The sequence below is a fragment of the Sinohyriopsis cumingii genome, chromosome 17, assembly GCF_028554795.1.
Source record: "Sinohyriopsis cumingii isolate HCF-2022 chromosome 17, ASM2855479v2, whole genome shotgun sequence".
Classification (NCBI taxonomy): Eukaryota; Metazoa; Mollusca; class Bivalvia; order Unionida; family Unionidae; genus Sinohyriopsis; species Sinohyriopsis cumingii.
The window spans coordinates 21458697-21483770 of NC_142977.1; the positions used below are offsets into that span (position 1 = coordinate 21458697).

Genomic DNA, 25074 nt, shown 5'->3' on the forward strand with positions numbered 1-25074 from the left:
ATTGATAGGGAATATTATATTTTCTTCACATATTTTTTTATTTTAGATGCAGATGGACAATACAGAGACATTACACAGATGGCTGAAAAAGATGTTCTCAGTCCACATGATGTTTTCACAGCCACTGATGACCTGCAATTGATTAGAAAAAATCTTCTTCTTCAGTATGGCTATGTAGTGGAAGAAATTGAGCCATTGCAATTCCAGGACACGTTTGTAGCCAAAGGAATCTGGGACACAAACCTTTTTGAAAAACTCAAAACGTTTAAAAGAAGAAGAGCAAGGGCAGCTTTCTTCCTGAATGAACTTTTGGATAAAGGGAACACCGCACTTGCAGCTCTAGTGCTTGCTTTAAGGAAAAATGGAAATGATAATGTCGCTGACAGACTTTGTTTTGTCCTGGAGATCTCAGCACAGTTTATGGATGAAGGTCATAAGAGTTTTAAATGTATAATGTATCTGAGAATGCTAAGAAGTGGTTTCAGAAAGGAGTGAAACTGATACTGTCACTATTTTGGATTTTTTCTCATTTTCTGATTATTTTATTTGGATCATAATGTTGTAATTTCTATTTCCCACTCTAGATTTGGGATCAAAATGTTGTAAATTCCATTTCCCAACCAAATACAGTTTGGCATTCTCAGACACATTGTCAGCAGAAGTGGCACAAAGGGTCATTAAGGCCCAGGTTTAGTTGGGATCATGCAAAACATATTTGTAAAATGCCAGATTTTAAAATATTAAATATTGTATACAAGAGTACATATCAAAAAAGCTTAAACTCATATCATGGAGATAATACTCTTTTATAATATGGAGAAGGTAACTTTATAGGTCAGCTCCCTTTTGCTGATTGAGGAAAAAGATGAAATTGAGAAATTGAGAATTAAACCTTACTTTCTAAGAGAAGATATATTAGTAATTAGACACATTAATACATTAGAAGTATGTCCACTACCTCATAAGTCCAGTCCTCTGAAAAAAGAAGTTACAGTCATCTTGGCTTGGCTTAGCAACAATGGTGATATGTGTGCTTAAAAAGGAAGTCATATGAGAGTAGTCTTCCCCCAGATAGAGGGACTGGTGGCTTATGCATGAGTACACATTTCATACAGAGGCTACGTGAATTTCACATAGTGATTTTTCCCAATTGGAGCTCATTCTTGGAATTTTCTCACTTAGGGAAGTATATTCCACCCTTTTTATACATTTTTCTTGCTCTGTTTTCATTAATGATAAATATTTATCACCTTATCTTTTCAACTTTTTCTTAGGTTATTAAATTTGAACCTTCCTAATTGTTTGCACATTGGTCATTTGTACTTACATGCCAATGTAGTACTTAACACGTCTTTCTGAACCTTTTTACAAAAAATTAAGTTTTGATTGATATATTTGGTACCTTTTTCGTTCGGTGTAATACAGTTTTATTAATTTTTCTGAACTGGTACACTAGTTTAGCATCCACATTACAGGTAGTTAACTTGACTGCTTTCACCAGTATATGTCTTTGTCTCTAAGGTGCCCAATAGGATTATGTGAAGTGATTGTAAGTGTGTCAGTATTGCATGATGATTATCATCCAACATGCATTTACATGCATTTTTTGCATGAGGTAAACTTCGGACATATGATGCTTGTACACCGTGGTTGGAGGAAAGATAACCTGTAGTGACCATTTCCATCAAGCTTCATTCCTAGGGCTGATAAGTGGTGTGAAAAGATAGATCAAAGACTAAGATGCATTTGATATTGCTGCTTTCTCTCTGGCACAACAGCCAGACTTGCGGCACATGGAGCAACTTTTCCTTGGGAACATTATTGATGTAATACAGCTTGCTCTGTTGCTGCACCTCTCTCAGAAGGTTCTTTTATCACCCCATTCTGTTTTGTGAAGATAACTCTAAAAAGCACCATCTTCTCTTTTCCTTAACCCTTTACTGCATGATGATGCCAACACTTTTACTGCATAATGATGCCTTTTGCCGTCTTTCATGACAAATTCTATTAAGATATCCAGTACTACCAAAATGAAGCTTGTATACTTATAATTATCACTTATATGGCTTCAAGATTGAATCTAGAAAATAATTATGAAACATGTCATTAGTTTATTCACAGGATTACAGCAGTTGCACAGTTAAATTTACACTCAACAGTTGTAACAGCGTGTCCACCATTTGTAAGCGTGTTCTCCATACTATGGTTGTAATGTGAAGTCATTTAAAATTTTTGAATAGTACAGTTCATAGATCATTTATAATATATACATGGGAATATGCCATTCTTTGAACTAGTCCAGTTTATGGTTTATCAAGTTTTCACCAATAAAGAGAATTATTAGAACAAACTTCAAATTTTGGAATGAGGCTATCGGTTATAAATAACTTGCTGATGTGTGTTCACTTCTGAAGCTCATATCCATCTTTTCAGCATAAAGATATAACCAAGAATCACCAGTTTCTCAAAAATATGGATTTTTCACTATTTAAATAGTATTTACTTGACAATTGCAATACTAATCAGCACAAAAGATATACAAATGAATTCCTCGAATATATGTCTATTTTTAGAAACCAGGAAAAACCATTAGTCAAATGGCATGTCAATTCCTATCAGCTCTATTAATCGGCAGTGCTTGTTTATTGCATTAAAATTTAGGATTTGCTCATAAAGAAACTTGTTTGATTACTTTTAAATCTTTATTTAATGTCATAGATTATTTTTAATTCACAAGAAAGTTGATACATGATAGTAAGTCCCTCATTCATGACATGAGATGATGAGCGAATCATGCACTTCGTATATTGAAAGCTGTTGTCATTGTTAAATATACTAAGTATTGCACATCAATACTGATTTCATGCTCAAGTGCCACCAACCCCTACACCCACCTGGATTGATGAGAACCTTTTTTAATCAGCAGTAATATAATTATTGCTCCCAAGAACACATTTCTAGTTGCTTCTGTGAAGGTAAGTGTAGAATGGTGGGTTTTGAAAATTTCGTAATGGAGAATTCACAGAAGTATACAACTAAGCAGGCATCATACTTTTTCATTTTTTTCATTAATAAGGGATACAGAGAAGCAATAAATTAATTTCATATTGGTCTCTAATCAACAACATTGATCATAGTACAAGGAAATAAAATTATATTGAGTTATATGTGACACAAAACTTAAATTTCAGTTTCATGATTTTAATAGCAAATGTGTCTGAGTTTAGATTTATAAAATACAATGGATATAATATAATAAAATACATAATACAGAATATAATATTTAACAACCCAGTTCAAAAAGCTTGAACACGTTTCTTTTCTCCAGATACAAGAGCTTGGTTCATCATCAGTGGTCATCGTGGTATATTCCTTGTGTCAGGATCAAAATAATGCAGTACCTAAGTACATAATATGTATGTATGTCAATAAGTATTACTTGTATCTTCATGGTTATTATGAATTGTTTATCATTCATTGGTTTTCTTTCAAGCTTTCTGAACTTGAACACAGGCATTGCAGTTTGGGAGGTTCGGTTTGAAATCATCTCTAAGATCGCAATATTATAACTGCATTTTTATCTTTTTACCATAGTAGCCAAGATATTTGGTATAAACTAAACAAATGTTAGACCAAAATACTTTTTTTTTTAAATATTTAAGACCATGTGAGTACATCCTTGAAAAATATAGGGCTTAGCACAGAATATACAATCTAAACTTTATTGATAAGTTTTCAATCTTCACACTTCACTGAAAACAAAACGCCTGTTGTGGCTATATTTTTTGGGAACTTGGAAAATCTAAGCCAAATTATTAAAAATAAGCTCACTTTTATCATTCATAAATGAAAAAAAAAATCAAAGCATGGCTGATTGGGCAAGAAAGAAGAAAGCATAATTTAAATGAATATTAAGAATAATTATGTACTTTTCTCATAATTTTTAAACATTCTAGGCTGGAATTGGTTGCCATGGCAATCAATCATATCATCCCCTGCATGCTGAAATAAAGTAAACCCAAAACCCATCCAATGTTCACAGCAGATGTCACACTATAAAGAAAATTATTATCGTACAAGAACTAATCTAAAAAAGGATGACAAATTGCTGAATTAAAAGATAAACCTCCAGATTGATGAACAGGAAAGGGTTAAGACAGTGCAAGAAAAGACTTAGCGTTCTGTGCATTTATTGATGAGTTTGTCAGCTTTTGCCTCCATTTTTGTATCTACAGCCCCTTCTAAGCACATTATGGAATCTTTCCATTCCCACATCTGTTGATTTTTTCTTTACTCGGAAAACACCAGCTGTCATTCAAACAACTTCACACTGTTGTTAAGTTGCAGGTAGTTTTCATTGTGTTGGAGTCAGTGTGTCAGTCGGTAGGAATGGCTTCTGCATAATAACATTTCTGAATCTAATACTTGGACCAAAGCTTGCACATGAGGTATGGAAGAAGCCTGTTAACTTCGGGATAAAAAGGACCAAGGTCAAGGTACTGCGACTGAAAGTAGAAAACGGATTCTGCACACAAATTTAACTTATCTATATAAAGGACTGTTAAACATGTACCATTCATAGCACTCTCACTTGAAGGTAGAAAATGTGCTTCTTCAGTATTACCTGCCTGATCAAATATGACCACTAGAACAGTTCATTGCCTGTTTCATGATGATATAATAGATGCTATTTTAGAGGAAATGCAATACATGCCAGAATATTTATCACATAGTTATGAAGCAGTATAATACATAATGTATTAAAGGAGTGATGATACATTGCCTGTCATAATACAGGCTCTTAGTTTGACCATCCAATTTTGCATATAGTATCTTGTTGTTGTGTTGGCAGCATTACCAGTATTCCTTGAATATAATCTACCACTTGTCAGATTCTGCATATGACATTGCTGCTAACTTTAAATGTCTTTGACATGAGGAATCCAATGTATTTCTAGACAAGAGCCTTAAATATAACTGAGGGACTTCATCCAGGTTCCATCACTTCTACTGCAGTTAAAATTACAGCTGTCACTTATTTTCCTCCATTGGCAACTTAGTTATTGTCTTACAACAATGCTTCTACTCAGATTGCACATCTAAATAATACTCCATCAATAAGGTTTGGATTTTGATGTATATACAGATGCATTTAAGATATCTTCTGTCATTTTAGCTTTAGAAAAGCAAAATGGGACTGGAATTGTTTTGTATTTGCATTAAATGTACAAACTATTTTTGATATTTTATTTGATAATAAAAATAATGTACAACATATGATTCATGGATCATTTTACACTACTATGTCTGTCCAAAAAAGGATTCTGATATTCATCACTGCGACTGCTGAATTCTTATGCTATGTAGAAGTGCCAGTCTGGTTACTACTAGCTAGCAGATGGATGATAATAATAGGCAAATGAATGGAGCTGAAATTTTTAATGCCTCTACTGTGGAGACATAAAACTTCAGTTTTCCACCATAATTTGTATGTATCATGATGCTTCACCTTCAAGAGCTACAGAAGTGATATGCATCAATGAATCCTCAAACAGATACACCCTCACAAATCTACCAGCAGTTACATACCAGTAGAACACACATCACTGTTATCGTAACTGATGATTATAGAGTTTTTCATGCTAATCCATATTTACAGTGGGAGACTAATCCTATCTTCTTTGCAAACATGCATATGACCTTTCAGTGTCACTGTTGCTAAACCAAGCAAATACAGTCATGGTGACATGGTATTGGTAGTGATAATGGACATACTCCTAGCATAGTATAATCTGATAAATATAATCAAAGAAACATACTTTACCAATTTAAAATGGGTATTTTAATAAAATATGAGTCATCAGTTGTTTTTTATTTTCAGATATTTTAAGGAAATATCAAATAGAACATTTATAAAATAATGTGTGATTAAAACCTCAATCATTTTTAATAGTTCTTTACTTTGTTGTTTATTATAGATCAGATAGATAAAAGCATGATTGAAGTTGTACAAGAGGAATTGGCAGCCAATGATCAAGATCACATGCTTTGGTCATGCTACTTGAATGTTAGAGTCAGAAAAAATGAGAATGGTAATATAAACCTTTCTGTTTATTATTTTACACCAAATATGGTTGCTTGAAAGTAAACACATAATGAGATAAGAATGTTACTGGACCGTAAACGTTGTGGTAATTTTTTTTTCCTTTAATGTAATTTGTATGCAGTTGATTTAATTTATGACATGTATTCTATATAATATAAAGGAGCTATTGGTCTTATCAGTGTTCATTCCAGAAATGGAAAAGTTGTTCCAGTGGCCCCTACCAAGCCAGAAAGTGAAGACTTTAAATCAAAAATGATTTGCAAACAATTTTACTTCTTTCCTGTTTATTCATGAAAATTCATACACATTATCACAGGTACTCACATTGTGTATTTAATAATTTCTGCAACAAATATTCACTCGTCCAACTCAGATCCAACATCAGTCATTCATGAGTCCTGTTGTTATTGTGAAACTCAAATTTTATTTATAGCTTTTATAATCCATATGTCTATGGAAGATTTTACTTTTGGTCATCACTTATAAATATAATTTCTCAGCAGCAGAATGACTATTGCATCTTTATGTATATTTTAATGTATTATGACTTGTATCATTAATTAGATTTTAACTAATTGAAGTGTGCATTAAGTAACAATCGATTCATTGTTATTCATATACACATATTAATACATTGTTACTGCATACTCATACAGTATGATATATAAAAACTCCTCACAAGAAATGCTGCCACATTCAAACAAACTAAAGCATTGCAATATGGCTGTACCATTGTTGGCAGTTTTCTTGTTCATTCACATGACCCCAGTTAAAATTCATTAAAATTCAGCAATTCATGTTAGCTTCCATTATCATAGTAAAAAGATTCTTGATTGTTCAGATACTAGTAAGTTAACTTACATCATATTATTCATTTTTCAGTAAGTATAGATGACAAACCTGTTGTTATAAAAGAAGTCAGAGGGGAAGATGAGGAAGTGGAGCAACTTTCAGCAACTTCCACCAAGCCTGAAGAAAGGCCATTTGAAGAGCTGAGAGGGAGACAAACATCTTTAGGAGAAAGTGGATTTAGTACGTCTTAATGCTTGATGTAAAAAAGAAAATAAAGCTTATATGAAATGGGATCTTTCCTAGAAATGAAAAATTTGGAGGAGTGTGTGTGTTTGAGAGAGAGAGAGAGAGATAAGCTTCTTAATTTGAAAGCTATAAGAATATATATTTAAATAGAGGGGGGATTAAGTGGAAATGTAATGGAAAGGCTTAAATATATATTGACCAATTTTAGCATATTGAGTTGAATTTCAGTGCAAATTTATTAGAAATTTGTGTACATTCCACATTTGCACAACCAGAAATAGATGACAGGCAAGTCTGCTTATTTTAACTTCCTTTCCAGCTGTAAAATGTATTGGTGGTCATCTGAGGTAGGAGATGATCACCCAGTCTTTCACTTGACTATGTATTGAATGGTATGATTTGAGTGTTGAGGAGAAAGACTAAATTATATTTGGTAGATATTGATAAGCGTTTTAAGTTTCTTCACTAGATCTTTTTTTAAAAAAATCTTGTGTTTTGTAGCCTGAGATTAAAGTTTTCTTTTACAAGTAAACATTGTTGTAACTTGAGCAGACTTTCCTATAGAATTTAGAGTTCTAAATGTAATTTTGTTTCTCTCCACCCCACCCCACTAAGGATGTGAGACATTGGGTTTATACTATCTAACTGTTGGACATTTATGTCAACATGATGGCTTCGAAACTACTGAGTAAAAGGAAACCAGATTTGATATATTGATACTTTCACAGAGTCCATGACATGAACAGGCCCTGGTGACTGTGACCTTATTTTAATTCATATAATACATTTTTTTGTATAAAAGCCTCATAAGCATGTTTAGGCAACAAATGAGGTAGACAGATTAGACTGGCATATTTGTATTTATATGTATATAATTTGATTAAAATTTCAGGCCATTGAAGCTATCTTTCCTATTTCTGTATACAAGATTTGAATTTCTCAGTCTTGTACTTTTTGGGGCAAGTAATACATCACATATTATTATTACTATGCTATCTCTTTTCCAGGTGCTAATACCTTACTCCAGGTTGAATATTCCCTACTTAAGTTGGTAATTGTAGATCTAGAATAAACTAAACTTAGTTCTATTCTGATGCCTTAAACAGTTTTGTCACTTTTCCTTCAACTTGATTGCAGTTGTCATTGAGCATGTGATAATTTTCACAATTTAGATGAGAAGAACTGATTGGATTGTCTGTTGTCTGTAGTCTGTATGTTCATTAGGACAGGTTTGTTATGGCTACTCATCCTAAACCACTGACAATGAGATTTTCTTTTGGGACATATGTTAATAATAATAATAATGAGGACTTTGTATAGCACCTAATCTTTAGAAGCTCTAAGTGCTTTACGACATTAGACAACACCTATACCATAAAAAACCATATATAATGATATGATTACAAAAACAAGCACCATGAAATTAGAAAACATAAATATTTAAAATATTTAAGGTAGGAAACATTGTTAGGTCTTTAAGTTTGTTCTTGCAGTCAAAATAAGTGCGTTTTAAGAACACTCTTGAAAGGGATCGCTGTATTTTTGTGTCTAAGTTCAGTGGTCAATTCATTCCACGTTGCTGGGCCCTGGTATGCAAAAAAACGCTGTCCATATGACTTGCTTTCATAGTGGGAATAATGAGTATACGATTGTCAGAAGAGGAGCGTAAGTATCTTGCTGGTGTGTACACATGGGTGAGGTCGGATAGGTATGTTGGACTAGAGTCTGTCAGTGAAACGTAGCACAGAGAACAGATTTTATGTTTGATTCTGGATTGAACGGATAGCCAGTGTAGAGTACAGAGCAGAGGGGAGGTGTGCTCTGATTGTGGTACCCTAAGTATGATCCGAGCAGCTATGTTTTGAAGTTTCTGGAGTAGATATTGAGATGAACCAGACAGAATTGAGTTACAATAGTCCAGTCTTGAAAGTACTAATGAACACACAAGTGTTCTAGTGGCATCAACTGAAAGATATTTACTAATTGAGCTGATGCGTCTCAGCTCAAGATATGCATCCTTGCATATATTCATGACATGTTGGTGCAATGTGAGAGTACTGTCCAGAGTAACACCTAGGTTTTGTACTGATTGTGTAAATTTATTGTTGGTGTTGCTGATATTTATTGTTTGAGGTAAAGATTTGAATGAGAAAGTCTTTGTTTTGTGATCAGAATGGCCTCAGTTTTATCATCATTCATCCGCAGCTTGTTCCTTGTCATGCATGATTTCACATCAGAAATGCACCTCTCTATACCTTGGATGGTAGCATCAACTTCAGTTGGGTGGTTAGATTTGTATATTTGGGTGTCATCAGCATACAATTGGTGAGACACTTGATGATGATCTATGACACTTGAGAGCGACTGAGTGTACAGAAAGAAGAGAACAGGTCCAAGAACCGACCCCTGTGAAACACCACAACATAGATCAACTGGGCTGGAGTATATTCCGTTTGCAGATAAAATTTGTGTCCTGTTGACCAAGTAGGACTTGAACCACAGTAAGACTGTATCATGCATGCCAAATACATGCTAGAGACAGTGAAGTAATATACCATGGTCTGTTGTGTCAAATGTTGCAGACAAATCAAGGAGGGTGAGGACTAATCTTTCCGCTATCCAATGCAGAGACAATGCCATTGACTACATTTAGAAGAGTAGTTTCAGTACTGTGGCAAGGGCAATATGCAGATTGTACATTGCTAAAAAGACTGTTTGAATTTAGATGAGATACAAGCTGGGATAGAACAACCTTTTTAAGATTTTTTATATGAATGGGAGATTAGAAACTGGGCGGTAATTCTTTAAATCATTATGGTCTAGTGTTGGTTTCTTCAGCAGAGACTTTGCAATGGCACTTTTGAAAAATGATGGGAATTCCCCGGATGAGAGAGAGGTATTAATAACATCAGTTAGTGAAGGCAATACTGGATCTAAGCATTCAAGCAGCATTGATGTTGGAATTGGATCAAGTTCACATGACTTTGGTGCACTCTTCATCAGGATTGTACGTACGAAATCCATAGAGACAGGTTCAAATGCTGCTAATGGTTGCCACTCAAATTCTGTATCCCAACTGTATGGTGACAACGAGCCAATTGAAATTGTGGTGTCAGGCTTATCTCTAATGGTTTGTACTTTGTCATGGAAGAAATTTGCAAACATGTTTAGAAAGGTCGACTGGAGAGAAGGTAGTTGGAAGTGGTGTAGGTTTGTTCCTTGACATTAGCTTGTTAGTAATCTCGAAGAGCTCTTTGCAGCTGGAACTTTCCATGATCTTAGTAGTATAGTAGGCTGATTTCGCTGCATGGACTATATTTGTGACATTCTTCTTAGCGGCTTCATAGATTTGCTTATGAATAGTGAGTCTGGTGGAAAACCAATGTATGCATGAAGAATTAGTACCTTGCATCATTCATGCAAAGTGTTGTGGGTACATCATACTGGATGTAGGAGCAAAATACCATTTTAAATGCTGTCTTCTGCACATACCATTTTATTGTTGAAATCTACCGCTTTTGAAAATTTTAAGATTAAAAAATATAAAAAAAATAAATAAACATTTTATATGCTTAATCCACACATTACAGAAAACAGTTTGAACCAGTCTACTGAGGACTGGAAGAATCCAACAGTGTAATGACCATTGCAGTGATGTGTTCTGAGTAGTTTGATTCAGAATTGTTGAACAGCTGCCAATGTCTACACAACAGGCTGTAGATTGAGAACCCTATTGTTGTACATTGGAGAGATTGAAACCAAAGGTGGGATGTTTTTCAAGGTGTTTTAAGTAATAAAAGTTGGTCCATGGTGACTTTTGAACCTTGGATGAAATATTTACCTTTCTTTGGTGGATGTGAGATTAAAAGGAGAGATCAATCAAGAAAATGATGTCAGCATAAACACTTTATAAACATTTTGATTTCTTTAGAGCAGATTTAAAGGACAGAAGGTTTGGGGTTGGGGGTGAGGGGTACGCTCTATTCATGCCAAAGTATTGAAACGTGCCTTCTCCCAATGCTAAAATAAAATAAAATCTATGAAATAGTTCTGCAGTGTTTGGAAATTTTGTGTTTAATGTAAAGTGGATTTTCAGATAGTATATGGAGGAAGAAATGATGTTAGCAGTGATGCAGACAACATTGCTCATGAGCATTACAGTTCTTAATCATGCCAGGTATGGGTTTATGTTGTATTGTCAACCATAACTCATGGTTGGAGATTCAGTCTGGTCATCTGATGTGCAGGATCTGTTGGAGACAAGTACTGAAGAAGACCTGTTGCTTATGTTTTAAGTTCCTTGCTTATCTCCAGGTCTTTGTGCCAAAGAACAGCACGGAATTGATGTTGGCGATGAAGTCTAAGCTTTGGTTTCAGGTAGATGTTACCTTTCCTCCAGATTGTTGTGGCATGCCTTGGCAATCCTGACCTTGACATCATCATCTATCTCTCCTGACTTGTTCACACTGATGCCATGGTATGTGAACTTGTCAGAATACTCAGTGGTTTCTCCCTTTGAGAGAATAATTATGTGCATTTCTGTTTGTAGTGTCTTGCAGGCATTATGTCTTGTCCACATTGATCTCCAGGCATTTAGTTTGGGCTAAGTTATGTAGGCACTTCATCATTGATTGCATGTGCTGGAGTGTACGTAACAATAGTCCAGTTTTATCTGCGAAGTCCATATCATCCAGTTCTTGAGTCAGAGTACACTAAATTCTTCTCCATTGGCATCTCATCGCCCAGTCATTACTAATGAGACGATGAAGGGTGAAAGTAAGCATCCTTGCCTGATAACACTGCCAGCAGAGAAATAAGACAAGTCTGTGTTGTGTATGATGTGACAGGTCATATCTTTATAGAGGCAGTGGAAAAAGTGGAAAGCATTTGACAGGAAAATCCTGAGGTAGAACATCATCCCAGATTGGAATGTCGGGATTATCCTAAAGACTAAAATTTCATACATGGATGACAACCAGTCTTGGTATTGTTCAGTGATATAACAAAGTGTCTCTATCTGGTCTTTACACCACCTACCAGCATGGAATTCTGGCTGTTCCTCTCTCAGACTGGAATCATGCAAAATTGTTCTTGTGAAAATCTTGCTTGTTAAGGATAGGAGTTGAATACATGGCCATTTCATGACTGCCTTTTTTCTTTGTCTTATACTCCTGAAAACTTTGTTTGTTTGTTCGCATCTTTTCCTAAACTTATCTCTGCTTCATTTCTCATCTGTCTTTAATCTTATTGATTGTATCTTCTGACAGCCAGCTATTGAGATTCTGTCTTCTGAATCCCAGCATCTCCTCACAGGTTGACATGTATGTGCTTCTGACTCATTCCCACTTCTTTTATATGGAACCATCATCAAGGTCAGTAAGAGCCTGGAATCTGTTGGACAGCAAAATGGCAAACGTTCTGATTATAGTCTTCAGTTTTGTCATCGCCAGTACATGTGTATGAGCCAGAATATACTCCTGTACAAGCTTTCACTTCCCTCAAAGTCTTCCTCCGTCTGCAGAAGATAGCCAGGTCATTGTTCTGTTTAATTTTTAATGAATCGGTGGATTTTCATGTAATGTTGTTGATCCTATGATTGGGACAAAATCCAGCCAATCACAAGCTTATTCATCGAACAGAAATGAGCAAAGAAATCTTTGTAGGGTTCTGTTCACATGCACCTCAAATATCCTTAGTTTTTGAAAATCCATTTTCATGTCATTGAATTGTTGTTATGGGTTTAATGCCATTTTTTAGCACATGATACATGGCATCTGGTATATTTGGTGGTGGAACAGCTCGGGGGGGAGGGGGAAATCCTGGGAAGAGCAATCAACCCATGGGATCCTTGAATCATTGCCAATCTTCAAAAAATAAAATCAGCTCAAACATTGTAATGGATAGCATGTGAACACATCAGGTGCTAAATGTATGAAAATGGTCTCTCTTATACAACATCCTGGAACATGTGCATTCTTGGACTATATTTTTATAGTTCATGAAGGGTGTGCCGCATGTTTGTTTACTGGTAGACACAGATGTTTTTAAATGGGACAAGTAAAACAAAGTGATCAATCACTCTGCATTGGGTTCTTGTTGCTTTCATGAAAACGTCTTGAAGAAATGTAGTGACTGGCTTAGGAATAGTGACAAAAGCATTAACAAAGCTTTCCATGTAAATCACATTGATATTTCAGCTCATCCAGATTCAATCATGAGGAAGATAGCCACTGCCACTGTGCCAACATGTGGAGCCCAAGTCTGCATTGGTCTGAATTTTACCAGTTTGCATATTTTTGCTGCCAACACATCAAAATGTTCTGAAGGGAGACATTTTGTGGACTTATGTTGTCATAGGCTATTTCAGTTTTCATTCATGTGAAAACATTTCAGACATTTTTTAAGATCATATTTCCAGACAGTACCTTTGGGAAAAAGTATGCATGTGGAAAACTCAGGTCAGCACATCTTGCCACATTTTGTAAATCCCTCATTTTTTTACTCATCTAGAACAGAAAATCAAAAATCATTTGCGCGTTTGATAAAAGTATGAATGGCAATATTCAAGAAAAACAAATGGATATGTAAATCAGTCTGGAGTGATAATAAAGAACAAACTTGTTATTATAAAAAGAAATAGAATCCAGAAGAACTAAAAGTCTTATAACATGTTTCTTCTCCCATCCTTTTTTGTATGCTCTCTTGATATTATGGTCTTTTTGTTTTTGTTGTTTTTTTGTGGTGTCTTAGTCCTACAGTGTAAGACATCAACCCTAATATTTCTGTTTAGGGGGTCGAGTCTTACAGCCTGTTCTGATGTCAATTAATATCAAAATAATGAGAACAATGTTCAAGAATATCTCACACACTTTGCAAATTAAAGTTAAAAATTTGTAGTTGGACTTATGTGGCGGTGAGCCATTGTGATTACCATGATCATTATTATCTGTCATGTCCCTCGATGTTTGCATTTATTTTGTTGTCAGCAATAATTCAGATAAATTCTACATATTTTTCTTCAAACTTGGTTTGTTAACACTAAAATAGACAGAAATTAGAAACTCTATCTTTCATGTTCTTGATCAAAAACAAAATTCTGATTTTCTGCTCTATTGTTTGAAGACCAGAATGGTTTGTGAACTGGTATATCATAGTTAACATATTGGCCTTAAAACCTTATCATTACTGTTTCTGAAGGAATAATTGTATTCACATGGGGTTTTCAACAAATCATATGATGGTTGGCCCTAATAAAATTGGTGCAGGATGTACCTAAAAAAAAGGAATCTGTAGTTTCAGTTGGACATTTCACCAATATCTTTGATGATATGATAATCGGCTGGCTCCAGCATTTGGTTCAAGGTCAGACCTGAAAACAGATTAGAACTATACATGTCATTGGGTTCAAGGTCAGACCTGAAAACAGATTAGAACTATATATGTCATTGGGTTCAAGGTCAGACCTGAAAACAGATTAGAACTATATATGTCATTGGGTTCAAGGTCAGACCTGAAAACAGATTAGAACTATATATGTCATGCCCTTTGTACTTTTTGTTTGAACCATAATAAAGTATAGATGGTTTCTAATGAGAATAATGGCTTGTACGTTACCTGAAAAAACCAGTCAAAATAAAATCAATACTGAGCCTTCTTTGAGTTTGGACCTAATGTTAGAGGTCATGTCTAATATGTGTCATAGCTTTGGAAGATAGATTTTAAGCAGTTTTAGTGAATACCAGTAGTTGCATCACTATAGCATCTGAGTCAGTGAGTTTAATAGCACTATTTGACCTTGTGATAGCTACCATCTTTTTGTAGCCCTTAAGGAATTTGTTCTGATCAGTATAAAGGTATATATATTTATGTATATATGTAAATGCATTTAACAGCAGATCAGCACAAAATAATGACTATACAGTGTCAATTTAAAGTACAGTTCTAGTTTAGATTTTTATCAAAGTTGATAAATGGGTTTGAGTTATCAAATCATATAATTTGCTTTTTGTGAGTAAAATCTATGCACATCAATGAGGTGATCTTAGATCACATTTGTTGAGCTTCCCAATCTTGAGATATTATTTCTGACCCAATTTTAATCAGTCTTGGTAGATATTATATCGTCAAGCTGTTGGGTGGTGTTTATTATGGTCATGACGTGTATTCATTAGCTGGTCTTGCATGTGATTTTCTTGTTTAACCATTCTAAAGACTATTTCTGATATCATTGTAACAAAACATTTAAAAATCTCTTCATTGAGTGTTATAAGTGAGATTCATTTATATTAATGGCGTGATCTTGCATCTGATTGGCTGAGCATTGTCGTCAATAGGTCTTCTATTAAGCTTTGTTCTGATGATCTTAAGGCAAACAATAAAACAGGATATACCCCTATAATTGCTAGGATAGTTTTAAGACCATTCTAGTATCTTGGACAGATTATAATTTCGCTTTATGAAAGTGGACATACTGGACATATACCATTCTTAAAACACGTAACTAAAAATTCAGACGGTTATTTCAGAAGATATAGATTTAAAGAACTTTGACCTGATACCATGTGGACTGTGAATTTTAAAATTATTTCAACTTTGCTATATTCTTTTGTGTTCATCGTTCATTGTAAATTGAGTTTAATAAATCACTATCACTGTTGATTATTTTGTTTTAAAATCCCGTATATTTGTTATGATTCAATTAAGAGGGAGCAAAAGTATATAAACTATTCCTTTCTTGGTGTGCCACAAAAGCGTATTTGTTTGGAAGTTATAATTTCTATTAGTCTTCAAAAATAGAAGATAGAGCAGGATGATAGCTTGAATTTACTAAAGTATTTTCCACTTTCTGTATAATCTGTTTGGCTTTTTTCAGAGGTAATACTTTTTTGAACTAAATATTGTATGCGTGTTTTCTGTTCTAGGTAAGTTGAAGTATTTAATACTTTAATGTTCTAAGTTTCTGCTTTATTAAATATACCTATCATAGACAAGAAGATCTTATGTTTTCTGCCATCTGTCTCCCTGTCATATGTCCATCTCTCATCTTTCCAATAGCACAAGTTTATTATTACTACTATTCATAAAGTACTTGGTAGATTGGCATGAAAATGTTTTTGGACATTCATCCTATGGCCTAGTTGGTTTTATTTGAAAACAGTGCTACAAAGACATCCAACATGTCCTACATGGTGACTGTAACAAGATAACCGGGTTGGGTTTGGATTTATAACAGAACACTTTTGATGGATACAATGTTTACTGATGAATGACTCAAATAAAGAAAAAAAGAATTACGATTAATACCTACGTGTATAAGATCCAATTATTGGACAAATTAATACAATCTGCACGAAACTAATAATGTAACATGAATACAAGTAAATGTCCTTGCATAGTACAAGCACAAAGGTTAATGATTCACAGTAATTTCACATGACAAAAAGAATGATGTGTTTTACTCAAATAGTAAAAATGAAGTATTTTACTCATATAGTAAAAATGATGTATTCACTTAAATAGTGACAAATGATGTACTTTACTCAAATAGTAAAATGATGTAAAAATGGGACAGATATTATACAATATATCCTTAGAGTCCCAAAACACTGGGATTAACAAACCCCAAAATTAGCCCATGGCTAAAAGAATACATGTATGGAGTTACGCAAAACACTCTGTCACTAGAATACTTGGCTACCAGTCACACTGTTCAATCAAGCAGTCAGCTTTTCAGGTGATCACTGACCATCATTTTGGTCAATCAGGCAACCATCACCCACCAATCAGTCAGCAATGTCCGATCACCTGCTACTGAACCAGCAAAACACTGTTTAATCAGCTCTATGGCAACTATGGTCAGCTTTATTGTCAGCTCTACAGCTGCTACCCCATCAACTCTGCTCACTATAGTCAGCTCTACAGCTGCTATGGTCAGCTCTACAGCTGCTACCCTGTCAGCTCTGATCAGCTCTACAGCTGGAGATCTGCAAGCCCTAAAGTAAACTGCTCACTGACAAGACATTTCCATATTGTAATCCTTTTATCTATGGTGAGGTATTTATACACAGTCGATGTAGCCCTATAACATCTGTGTGCTTGATGAATAGCGGTCTTTCCCATCAAAAGCACTTCGCACATGTGGCATAGGATGAACTGAATTCACTGTTTGGAAATATTGTACAATATACATAAATCACCCTCAGGCATCATTGTACACACAAAAACGAAACCCGTGTACATGCATTTAATAAATAACAAAGGGATTTATACAATTCCATGACAGTAACAATGCAAAAAATATTGTTATTACTACTCCTCCTGAATGAACGGTGATATTGTCATGGAGAAGTTTTGCTAAAATCTTCATTGATCCTAATGACAATGATGACAATCTAATGTCCTTTATGACCACCATGGCATCTATCTTCAAAATCTTGGTAGTGTAACTTCCTCTGAATATATATCCATAAGAGCATGTGATTTTCACCAAAAGACGTTTTATGCTTTGTAGTTGGCTGTAAATTAAATTCATCTGTGTTGGCTTCCAGTATATGCTCATGAAAATGCATTTTAGACTAATACTGGTTAATGTATGTTCATATTGACATGGGCTTTTGAAAGACTTGTTATCCTGTCTGCTTTGTCCCAAAAAATTAAATATTTCACATTGGCCAATTTTAAATCTTTCCATTAAATGGATTCAACCATTATGTATGCACTGTTGGTGACCACCTAATGTAGACTTGGAGCAAATATCCACTAAATTTACTTGTTAAAAGTCTTAACTTGCAAAGTTAAAATCAGCCAGAGATTTCATCTGATGATAATAGGTGAGAAAAATATAAGGGATGAAAATGACTTTTTAATCCATTAATCTCTTGTAGGTATTTAACCTGTACAACTTCGCTTGCAGTCTGAGAAAACATTGTATATGTTGTTTTTTTTTTCTTTCAGAAACCCCTACAAAGAGAAAAGAAGAGAGTAATGACCTGAGATGGCTTAAAAGTAAGTCACTCTGCACAAAAACACACAAACTTATGTTTATCTTGTCAAACAGACTCACCTTTGGCTCCACTGGCCTCATTGCATTTGACCTTATGGGATTGCCTGTTTTCTGTCATTGATAGACCTGATTGGAGATTAGTGTAAGCCACTACATATTATTATTATTATTAGTATTAATATTATTATTATTATTATTATTATTGTTAATATTATTTTCACTACACATTTACAAAACATACCTTTCATCTATGTCTATTACCACATCTACCAAACAGCTGGGTATAATTCTTGAAATGTTGTTGTTTTATTGTCCCTATGGTGATTATCAGAGTAGAGTCAGCTGGTTTACCTCAAATGTAGTCATTGTGAAGTGTATAAATTAAAATGACATTTCAGATATTTTCTGACCGAACTGTATGGGACAGTACTATATGCTACATTAATTGGTGGGTTGAGATTAGAGATATAGTGAAGAGAATTGAGATGATCTGTGGCACTGAACCATATAAAAAAACAACTATATTTTAATGAATATAAACAAACGACCTGAGAAGAGAAAAAATGTACCAAACTTACAAACTTGTGCAAATATGAGGAAATATTTCACACTGAAATTATGTTTTCCACAATAAATAAAGGCAGGAAAGACCAAATGGCACAGAGATCAATTATGGCATGAAAATAGGAACATGAAGATTTGTAAATAAAAGAAGAGAAAAGTGAATCTGTTAGTTTTGTGATGCTTATAAAGTTGAAGATGAACTTAACTTTTTTGTTAGCTGTAGCAGACACAGACATATATGTTGAATTCTCTTTCATATTTTGAGCACTCTAAACAATGAAGTTTTTAGTTTTGAACTACTTGAAATATTGGCAAAAGTGTTAAAAATTTTGCTCCAGAAAAACCCAGAAAAAATTGTCTCAGTTAAATATGTTACTACAAGTTTATTAATGATAATCCTCCTAAACTAAACAGAGGATTGTTATGAAACCACTTATTTAAACACATAACTACTTATGCTTGCATAATTACATTTATGGGTGGTATAATGAGGTTGGGTCTACTTTTTATCTTACTCTGTTATGATAATGAGCTAAGCCCAGAAGGGCCAACTGAATTGGCCTGTAGTGGTCACATGGGTTTCATTTGCCAATCATTGGGGCTTGCAGCTGTGCACAGTTAATAGAATTATATTTATTTTCTGTATTTGTTTCTTTTCCTTAAATAACCTTGCATTTTTCTTCCATTTCCTACATTATTTCAGGCTATATTAACACATTACATATAATTATTGCATTTTGGTACGTTTTCCAGCTTGTTCTTAACATTGTCTAATTCAGGTAAAAATTAAGGTGTGTCATTCCTTTAGTTTGGTAAGATAATAATCAATATTGGTACACCGTTGGCTCTTCAGTTCTAACAGTACTTACATTAGCTACACTCTGCATGCTGAAATTACAAGTTGCCAAGTGTAATCCAAATTGACAGTTATCAGGTGTGTATCTCCACTTCACTCAACCAGTTTTATTAAGTTGAGCGTGCATCAATTGACTCAATAATTTTGGACCGTGTCTGCAATTTCTATTTTGCTTGCTGTTATGTCAAGTTATCAGGTACATCCCTAATTCTGAACTCTAAGGATGCTCGCATTACAGTGTTATTCTTGATTCACTTATCTGTCTGTTCAGTCTTGCTGTCCCTCCTGCTATAAACAAACCGCTAACCATAAAACTACTTGCACTTGCATAAGTACATTTATGGTTGGTGTAATGAGGTTGGGTCTACTTTTTACCTTACTCTGTAACGATAATGAGCTAAGCCCAGAAGAACCAACTGAATTGCCTCATAGTGGTCAAATAGGTTTCATTGGCCAATCAATTTGTCAGGGCTTGCAACTGCGCACAGTTAATTGAATTGTAATTAGAGTTACAGCTGAACTGGAGAGGAGCAGAGACGCAGTCCTTATTTGAGAAAAATAATTTGTGGAATTCAACCACAGCATCTAATTTGAAAATCATTTTATTGCTGAAGAATATGAGAGATGGTTTTGGCAAGAGCATGCAAAACGAAGAGATGGTTTTAACTTCAATTCATAGAAATTCATTTCTTCTTTAAACACATTATACAATAATTATACCTTAGGATAACTACCACCTCACAATTCCAGCCCTCCTAGATAATGCTTTTAGCTTAAAAAGAAAGAACGTTTTAAGCCCACCTAGGTGTTGGTCAGACAGAGTGATCTCCCCTTGGTGGAAAATCCCATGAATATCCTAGTTACTACTTCCACTCATGATAAGAAGCACGCTTCAGCCATGAGAGACCTTATGAAAGCCAGAATCAACATTTTGGAAGATACACAATTACAAGTTGGATGAGTTTTTCACTTCCAGGGAAAATATACTTCATCTATTTGTCCAGTTTTTCTCTCTTATGTCAACAAAGTTCCACTTTTACTGTTCCATAATACTTTGTCTCCATCTCAGATTTAGTATACACATACTTGCATAGGTGGTCGATGTGACTTCAGAATAAGTTTGGGCTATAATTATATTTTATGTGCATGCAAGTCTGTAGTGCCTATACAAAACTCATATTATATGTATAATTCCTCTATGACTGGGTACATACAAATGAGCTTTCTATACCATGCATTCTTTTAGTCCGGGCACAAAGTTTCAATGATTTTACCTGCACAGGCTATCATTGGTCCTTCTGTAGTATTGTAAATTATATTATACCTGGATAGGTCATCTGCTATCACTGACTTCCAGGTGAAACATAAGGTATGGCTCTGCACTGACATTCTGTTAAAAACAAAAAGAAAAAAAAAACATGCAAGGTTGACAGGTTCTGCTCTATTTGTCTTACATATTAGACCATGGGCAAAGAGCAGAAACACAGGGCCAAGGACAAAGACATCTTAAGCCTACATGCTGATGTGTCTTCAGTGTGGAAGTGTCTGGCAGATAAGGGAGATAAATCAACAAAAGGCTTATCAGCTACAAAATGCCAGAAATCTACATGGTCAGAGACAGTACCAGCATCCAGGTCACCACCACATGGCTCATTATTGGTGATACAAATAGGCATTGCCACTTCATGGTAACATCTCGCACAGCAATTGAACAGACCGGTTACATGGATCAGGCATCCCAGACCTGTCTGAACATAATGAACTGGACGACATCCTCCCCACAAATATGGCTTACTTCTGTTATGACTGGACTAAGCCATATACAAGGGATTGTAAAGAGCCACAACTGCAACAAATACATGATAGGTCACCTAGAGACAATCTGTCATTCAGTAGGCCAAACCCAGTGTATATGGGCACTTACAGAGACCAGTCTAACCAACATACTGCCTTAAAACACTCATTATTTACAGTGCCAAGGATAGTATGTCAAATTCCAACAGATGTCGTTTCGCAGTTTTCTCAACCCTTTGCCACAGTAGGGCCTCAAAACTCAGTGAATGTTTGGAAGTCACACTATCAAATTCCATGAGTGGCATGAGTGAGTGGCAGATCTTGACATTCTTCGCTAGCAGTGCTGGTAACACGAGATGTTAGCTTCGCCACATGCATGCAAAGAAAACGAAGCTTGGTCTCAAGTTCCTTCGTTGCTTCTAGACTATACTATATATCAGGAAGAATCAGCCCTCCAAGCTTGAATCCAAAGGTGGTAGAAAAAGCAAGAGAATCAGTGTTGCCTCATCCTGATTGCACCACATAAATTCCCCAGAACATTGAGATTTTCCCTCAACTGCTCAAACAACCTCAGCGGAAGTTGTTTCATCCCAATCCAGATCTATTGAACCTGCACATCTAGGCCATATTAAACAAGCCTTCAAAAATAAACAGTTTTCAGCCAGTTGTGGAGAGAATCACTCAAGCAAGTAGGCACTTCACTCTGAAAGGCACCAAGTACAATAAAAGGTTACTGTTCCATGATTGCTGCCACCTTTCATCATCATGAAAGGGAGGATATTGGACAAAACAAAGCCTTCTGTCCACCTTTGATTATACCTGGCCTAAAATGTTGCCTCAGTGACCAAGGTGGAACTTATCATGGGTACTAACCTGGTTCAAGAAGACACCGTCTGAACCACTATCAAGGGCGTCCTTTACTCACCTATCATACAAGGATTGCCTCCTCATTGCATTAGGAGCAGTGGGCAGAATCAGTGAAATGCATGCCCTATCAGTAGACCCAAATTACATATAATTCTGACAAGACAGGTCAGTTTCACTCATGACGGGACCCTCTTTCGTCTCCAAGAACAGGCTCCCATCCATGTTTAACCAGACTTTTGTAATCACTGTCTACTTTGGAAACTTCACCTCAAAGCCACCTACAACACCCAATATGAGCTTTGAAGTGGTTTCTTAAAATGAGAGAGCCAATGCATTGAATGAGATTATGTTTATTTCTACCTATCCAAGAAAGATATATTAGCTGAGACCCTTTCGTCCTGGATAAAGTTGGTTATTCGCTCTGAATTTGTTAAGCATTTTGGCTTACAATATTAGAGCATTTTCCACAAGCATAGCATGAGCGGAATTGATCTTGAACTGACATTATCCATGTTGAGGATGAAGATTGGAATCTGCATTCTCTACCTTATATTCAAGAGTTCTTTCATCCCAAAGTCTCAACTTGATCTGGTGGGACCTATATCCATTGCATGAAAGAAAAAAATGTCACTTTTACAGGTTGCTCAACAGCTTCATAGGGTTTGTTTTCATGATAACTGTTTAGCTTTTATTAGTAAAAAGTGTTATCTGAGAGGCTGGATTTGGGAGGTAGTAGTAATATTCTGAGGTATTAAGTATTCTAAAAGAAATTTATTTTGCTAGAATAAATTGGTTTCAGCCAGTAGAATGTGAGTTCCTTTGAGGGTCTCTTCCTTTAATTAATTGTAACATGAATAATAATAATAATAATAGATAGGTGTCTCTTTCACATAATGAGCTCTCTAGACAACAAAATGTTAAGGTTTGTTTCCTCTGTGAAGATTTTACTTGCACCTCTCCAGTTCTGATTCAAGAAAACTGATAATGGGATAAGGATCTTCTAACTTCTCTGGGCCATCAGATTTTCAACACTGACTGTGTAGGTGACTCAGTCAGGACAAATATTTGCCTGGAGCCCCAGTTCACTCCTTTTCTGTATGCAGACATGTCAGATTCAGGTCGGGCTGCTCTTCTGAAGCCATATAGCATAATTATTTAGGTAGTTTGGAAGAAGCAAACATTAAAACACTTGAAAATGCAGACCATATTTATATCCTTATATAAGAATTGTGCCAACTTCATAAGGGCTCACTGTCTGATGATCTCCAACAACAACATATCAGTGGTAATGTACCTCATTAGGTAAGAAGTAGACATGCTCCTTCTCTGTACACAAAAGTTTGGAACCTCTTCCATTGGGCAGTCTTGGAGGAAAATACTCTATGTGCCTACCATATTAGTTGAAAGAGCACTATCCAGCAGACAGTCTGTTCGTAAATGGGTCATGTAGTCTTCACTAAATGATCCCTGCACTAAATCAGTAGCAGAGTTACTTGTCCAGCTGTTGGGAACATTCTTTACGGATTTGTTCATGGCAAGATTAGTAAAAACTTTCCCTTTTATGTTTTCCTAGTCCCAGATCAGAGGCTTGGTTTGCAGATGCCTTCAGCCTGTAGTGGAATGATTGGTTTTCTTGAACATCACACCTTTCAGTATGATTCCACAGGCATCCCACCTGGTCAGGATCTGTACTGCTCAGCTTATCCTAAAAGCATCTTCTGTGGAACCAGCATTGAAGACATTTCTTTTATGAAAACTAAGGCTCATGAAGTTAGAAATATTACTTTTTCTTCGGCCTATTGAATAATCCATCTTGGATAATGTAATGATAGCTGCTTTCTGGCAGTCTCACACTACTCATTTCACCTTCGATGTTTAGTGCACCAGAGTGAAGTCATGTTTATGTTAGGCCTGATTGTAATGGCTCAACATTCTACCAGCTTACAGTATAGAACTGCTACTGTAAGGGTAAGTACAATACTTTTAAACCAGGTTTCTTAATGCCATTACCCATCATCCTAACTAGTAAATTTAGCAATGAAATTGTAACAGGTTTATATTACTGCTATTAATATGTGTTTGTTTCCTTCTTGAATAGGTAATTTGCTTCACAAATAGGTAATTTGCTTCACATTTTTTCTCATGAATAGGTAATTTGCTTCACATTTTTTCTCATGAATCAGGAATTTGCTTCACATTTTAAGACTCTTATTAAAGTATAGAACCATTTATTGTCTCTGACTCTGTTTTGTCATTTAATAGTGATATTTGTATTACAGACAGTTTGCCATTTACCAGACAATAATTCATTTAAATGTATTTCTTCAGGAAAACAATTTCTGATGCACATAAATTTACTACATTAGTGAATATTGTGTGCTTCCATTTTTGGACAGATTTACAGTGAGTTTGTTTTTTTAAATAATTATTTTAACTCTACTGATCATAGATCAGAAGAATTTAAATGGTAGTCATTTGTACATCTTCCAGCACCCATACTGATCTGTTGTCTGACTTGTGGTGCTTGTCTGCTGGCATGCATTGGTTATCACTACTGCTCATAAACTACATGGAGATTGCCATGAAAACATAAATATTCATAAACATTCACCCCATGAACTAGTTGTTCCTAAATAAAAATGGGTCTGATTGAGGATCCACAGTGATAATGTAAATCTTGTTATCGATACTTATCCAAAATGGAAAGCCATATCAACATGGGGTTTTCACCAGTATACTTGTAATATATAGCTGGTAAAAAATGAAAATGTTGTTGCTGAGATAGCCATTAATGAAAGCACATTGGCTGTCTTCAAAATCTTGTTAGTTCTAATCAAGGATGACATA

General features: G+C 35.1%; 1 protein-coding gene across 1 annotated transcript in view; it reads left to right on the forward strand.

Moving 5' to 3' along the window:
• The window catches only part of LOC149777902 (uncharacterized), a 122370-nt gene that overhangs the window by 74547 nt on the left and 22749 nt on the right, over positions 1-25074 (forward strand). Inside the window, exons 12-15 of the mRNA XM_089938996.1 lie at positions 47-430; positions 5979-6092; positions 6989-7138; positions 18098-18148. Of these exons, the coding sequence (XP_089795122.1) occupies positions 47-430; positions 5979-6092; positions 6989-7138; positions 18098-18148 (699 nt within the window). The remainder of the gene's footprint in view (positions 1-46; positions 431-5978; positions 6093-6988; positions 7139-18097; positions 18149-25074) is intronic.